Here is a 5,561-nt window from a genome sequence, read left to right as displayed (position 1 = left end):
ACCGATATTTTAGTGGGTCAGTTCAGAGCTGGACCAATCTGAAGATAGAGGTTTGCTGAAGTAGTTGTTATAAATGCTGAAAGAGAAAATAAGCCTCTGCATGCTGTTAAGAAAAAACATTATTCTTTTTATTTTATCTTTTCGTTTTTTGTATTCAAGTTTGGTAACTCTAGAACATAATCTGTAACTTACGTCCCCTGGTATTTTATTTGTCATTACTCCGACCATATGACGTAAAGCTACAGACGAGTCATAAAAACGAAAGTACGAACGAAAACTAGATTTTTTCGCTTTCGCGACGGATCCGGCGCCTTTCGTGGAAGCTTTCGCCCGCTTCGAACAATTATCAGAATGCGATCAAGAGTAATGATGATAATAACAACAACAGCAACATCTATAATAATAATGGTTTCAAATTTTGCCACAAGGACAGCTTTTTTGGGGAGGGGATGAGTGGATTACATTGACCCCAGTATTTCACTGGTAGTCAATTTATCGATCCAGAAGCGATGAAATGCAAAGTCAACCTCGGCGGAATTTGAACTCTGAACGCAGCGGCAGAGGAAATACTGCTAAGCATTTCGCCCGGCGCCCTGACGATTCTGCCAGCTCGCCGTCTTTGCCAGTTCGCCGCCTAAACAACAACAACAACAAAAACAATGATAATAGCAAAACTCAAGAAGTGTGGAATAATGTACTTTGAAAGAGGCAGCTACAGTCCCTAGCAGGGATAGAATCCCCTAATAGAGAACGGATTAAAGAAACTGAAACAGAAGGCTACGAATATCTTGGAATACCAGACTTCAATGTGACAATGGAGAAAGAAAGGAGACGGCAACTAAGGATGGAATATTTCCGAAGACTTAGATTAGTGTTGCGCTCAAAATTGATCGGATGGAATAACATTCAAGCATTAATACATGGGCGATAACATCACTTCGGTATGGAACTGAAATCATATGATGATTCCTGATGAAAATGGATACGAAGACTAGAAAAATGTTGGCAGTGCACAGAGCCTTCCACCCTAAGAGTGGCACCGATAGGCTGTAGTTGTCCAGAAGAAAGGGTGGAGAAGGTTTAATCAGTTGCGAGGATAACGTTGAAGAAGAGGAAAACAGCTTAGGGTAGTATGTAAAATATATTGTGGAACCATTGTTGAAACATGTGAAGAAAGCCGGCGTCATTGAAACTGATAATTGTGTAGAGAAAAAAAGATTTAAAGATAAGAGCATTAAAAAAGTAACAGTATGGAAGGAGAAAAATGTACTGTCAGTTTGCAAGAGATACGAACGCCAAGACAGATACAGAAGTTCTGCGTCTATGGATGAGGTGATCTACGGATGATAGATGCAAGATCAGTTACGTGCGCAGCACAAGAACAAGCGTTAAGGACTAACTATGTGAAGTGCATAATCAACCACACTACCGACAACAGAAAATTCAGAATGTGTGGCGAGTGGGGAGAAACGGTATGGCACATCATTAACGAATGCCTGAAATTGGTACAAGGCTAATACAAAAGACAACATGACAATGTGGCAATGACACTCCATTGGGAGCTCTGTGGAAATCGCGGCCTACAAACAACAAAGAAAACCCTCAGCAGAAGTCAATGAGAATGAAGATGCAAAACCCTGTGGGATGCAATTCTTCTGTGTGATCACTTGGCCGGACATCGGAAACCGGACATTGTTGTGGTGAATAAAAAAGAAAGGATATGCATGTCCTGGTGAAAACAAAATCAAAGTTAAAGAAGAAAAACTGAGCAACTATTACGATTTAAAGTGGAAAATACGACGGTTGTGGTCAATGAGGAGAGGAGACGAGATACTAATAGTAAATGGCGCACTTGGATGCATCAGCACTCAAAAACCAACATGACTCAAAAAGATTAGTATAAATGTAAGGACAGAATACCTACAAAAATTTGCATTGCTTAGGGTTCCTGAAGAATGACCAGCAAGTAAGTGTCACCTTAATCTTCTGGCTGTGAACAGCTGACACATTTCATCATAGCAAGTAAAATAAACTGAGAGATTTCATCATATACTAATAAGTACTGTACGGTAACAGCACTAAAATATGAAATTGCACGAATGTGGGCCATGAACAGAGTAACTGTCATCCCAGTTGTTGCAGAAGCATCGGGAGTATTATCAATTTGAGCAATTTGTTGCAGAAAGAGGATTGACAAGAGGAATGTAGAACATGTTCAGAAAACTGCATTATTGGGGACAGCGTGGATCTTTAGATTTGTACTTGAATGATAGGTATCGTAAAAAGAAATACTGACAAAAGGTTGTCGTCTGCTCTTTAAAAAATTAGCCGCAGCAGCTGAAATCAATGTCTCTGAGAAGTGAAACGATATTAATAATATTTATCTCGATAAAGGAAAAAAGATATAAAGAGAATAATTATTTTACTTTTTCAGTATGCATTCGAATGGAAATTTCAAACAGAGAGTTGCAGTTCTCATTAACAATTGGTGGTCATGTGATTCTGCGTAAAACTTTCCGTGAGTATCTTGTATTATTAACACATATAATATAATCTATCTATCTATCTATCTATCTATCTATCTATCTATCTATCTATCTATCTATCTATTAGATCTTTTATTTTGCATGTGAAGATGCGTGGCTTAATGGTTAGAGTATTCGACTCACGATCATAAAGTCATAAGTTCAATTTCTGGTGGCACGTTGTATTCTTGAGCAAGTCACTTTATTTCAGTGTTGTTCCAGTCCACTCAGCTGGCAAAAATGAGTAGTACCTGTAATTCAAGGGGCCAGCCTTGTCACATTCTGTGTCTCACTAAACCTCCCTGAGAACTACGTCAAGGCTATGCATGTTTGTGGAGTGCTCAGACATATGCACGTTAATTTCACGACCAGGATGTTCTGTTTATCGGACAATCTGGAACCCCTGTCGTCGTAAATTTTTTGCGAATTTTTCTGCGAGATGCAAGTGCTACTAGTTGAATGCTCCTTATACAAGATGCTAGCAAGTTTATGGCATTATCAGGAGAGAAATTGCGCCGTTTCGAGGCATTCTTCTCGACGGCACCACCACCACCACCACCACCAACTGCAATGATAAACATCAATTACGATCAATATGTAGCACTAGTTGCATTGTTGGCACTCCGTCGCTTACGACGTCGAGGGTTCCAGTTGATCCAATCACCGGAACAGCCTGCTCGTGAAATTAACGTGCAAGTGGCTGAGCACTCCACAGACACGTGTACCCTTAACGTTGTCCTCGGGGATATTCAGCGTGACACTGTGTGACAAGGCTGACCCTTTGAATTACAGGCACAACAGAAAGAGGAAGTAAGAGTGAGAGAAAGTTGTGGTGAAAGAGTACAGCAGGGTTCACCACCATCCCCTGCCGGAGCCTCGTGGAATTTAGGTGTTTTTCGCTCAATAAACACTCACAACGCCCGGTCTGGGAATCGAAACCGCGATTCCTATGACCGCGAGTCCGCTGCCTTAACCACTGGGCCATTGCGCCTCCACTGTAATACTAGAAATACTTATGATACAGCTAACACGGCAACAACGCCGGTAAATGGAGTCGGGACTGCCTTATATACAAATAAATACGATAGATGTTCATGCAGAGAAAAATCAAAATGTCCTTTGATGAATCACTGTATGAGTACGACTACAACTGAACTGTATTGTAGAAATGCTTATGATACAGCGGACACGGTAACAACGTTGGTAAATGAATTCTAGACTGCTTTATAAATGGATTCGGGATTGCCATCTATGATTTTAGTTTTGATTTTCTATATAAATGAAAATATTTCCTCCGTCTGGGTGCTTTTCTTTGTAAAAAAAAGGAAAGTTACATTGCGAAATAGTCATTTTAACGAGTTATATTTATTAATCACCCGACGAGATACATCTGCACCACCGGATGCTCCCGAACCAGTTGTTGAGTGTCCCACCAATGAGGAATCGATGGTAGACGCATCGAAACAATTACCATGCTTAATAATAAATTCTCGTATATTCCATATTCTGTATTTCATTTGCCATATACCTAATGATCACTACGAAAGTGACCGTGTTTTACCCAGTAAGCTACCTGGTATGTATGTGTATCTATCTATCTATCTATCTGTCTATCTATCTATCTATCTATCTATCTATCTATCTATCTATCTATTCAAATATATATATATATATATATATAGGCGTAGGAGTGGCTGTGTGGTAAGTAGCTTGCTTACCAACTACATGGTCCCGGGTTCAGTCCCACTGCGTGGCACCTTGGGCAAGTGTCTTCTATTATAGCCTCGGGCCGACCAAAGCCTTGTGAGTGGATTTGGTAGACGGAAACTGAAAGAAGCCTGTCGTATATATGTATATATTATATATGTATGTGTGTATGTGTTTGTATGTCTGTGTTTGTCCGCCCCAACATCGCTTGACAACCGATGCTGGTGTGTTTATGTCCCTGTAACTTAGCGGTTCAGCAAAAGAGACCGATAGAATAAGTACTAGGCTTACAAAGAATAAGTCCCGGGGTCGATTTGCTCGACTAAAGGTGGTGCTCCAGCATGGCCACAGTCAAAAGACTGAAACAAAAGAGTAAAGTGTAAAGAGTATATATATATATATATATATATATATATATATTCAAATATATATATATTTAGAATGATCTAAGGCTGTCCTGCCCTGGTTTTGTTTTCCTTTTACTTTAGCACACACACACACACACACACACACACACATACATATATACATAGATAAAAATACACACATACACACATATATATACATATATATATACATATATATAAATACACACACACACACACACACATGCATTATATATAATAATTTGTCTGTTATTACTCTTTTCATATTTCCAGGAGGAACATTTACTAAAACTTTTGAATTCCATTTGGGAGTTGCTTCAATTTCATTTACATTGAATGTGGAGACTTTAAGTACCCAGGAATTTAAAGCGTGCTTCCGTATAACCTACAAGGTTTTGTTTTTTCATCTCTCAACTAATCTCGGTTGTATCCACAAATATTTTCATTCCAACGAAATTAGCCCTCCGGACAGTATAGAAGATTGGAATATAAATGATAAAGTTTCTTTTGGGGCACAAGTATTTCAAGCTGACACGGCTAAGAGACTGGAATACATTGGCGAAAGAAACGAAAACGCAGATTCTCTCACTTGGTCCAAAGACGCCGAGAAGTAATGAGCGAATTGAAAGATAGTAGTTTTGTTAGTCTGTATACGGTTTTATACAGATAATAGAATAATAATAAAATATAGAAATATATAAAAAAATAAAACGATATAAATTTTGGGAATAATGCATGAGAGGTTTTGGAAACCAATTTGTCTTTAATAAATATTTCATTACTTTATGTTTTCTCGTGTTGTATATTTGATTTTCATTTCATTCAACAATTTAGTTTCTGTTCTATGCAGTAAGGGAAATATCCCAATAAATGTAATGCGAGATTCAGACATTGTTTCTTTACTGATGGAATTGGATAATATATATATATATATATATATATA

The 5,561-nt window shown here is 38.4% G+C and overlaps 1 protein-coding gene across 1 annotated transcript in view; it reads left to right on the top strand.

Moving 5' to 3' along the window:
- LOC106876301 (uncharacterized) overlaps positions 1-5,404 on the top strand; it is an 8,057-nt gene extending 2,653 nt beyond the window's left edge. Inside the window, exons 3-4 of the mRNA XM_014924799.2 lie at positions 2,435-2,518; positions 4,892-5,404. Coding sequence (XP_014780285.1) covers positions 2,435-2,518; positions 4,892-5,232 — 425 coding nt within the window. The 3' untranslated portion in view covers positions 5,233-5,404. The remainder of the gene's footprint in view (positions 1-2,434; positions 2,519-4,891) is intronic.
- Positions 5,405-5,561: the final 157 nt, after the last annotated feature.

The sequence above is a fragment of the Octopus bimaculoides genome, chromosome 13, assembly GCF_001194135.2.
Source record: "Octopus bimaculoides isolate UCB-OBI-ISO-001 chromosome 13, ASM119413v2, whole genome shotgun sequence".
In the NCBI taxonomy this organism is placed as follows: domain Eukaryota; kingdom Metazoa; phylum Mollusca; class Cephalopoda; order Octopoda; family Octopodidae; genus Octopus; species Octopus bimaculoides.
The sequence above is the reverse complement of the archived record's forward strand: the minus strand, read 5'-3'. Positions and strand labels throughout refer to the sequence as shown.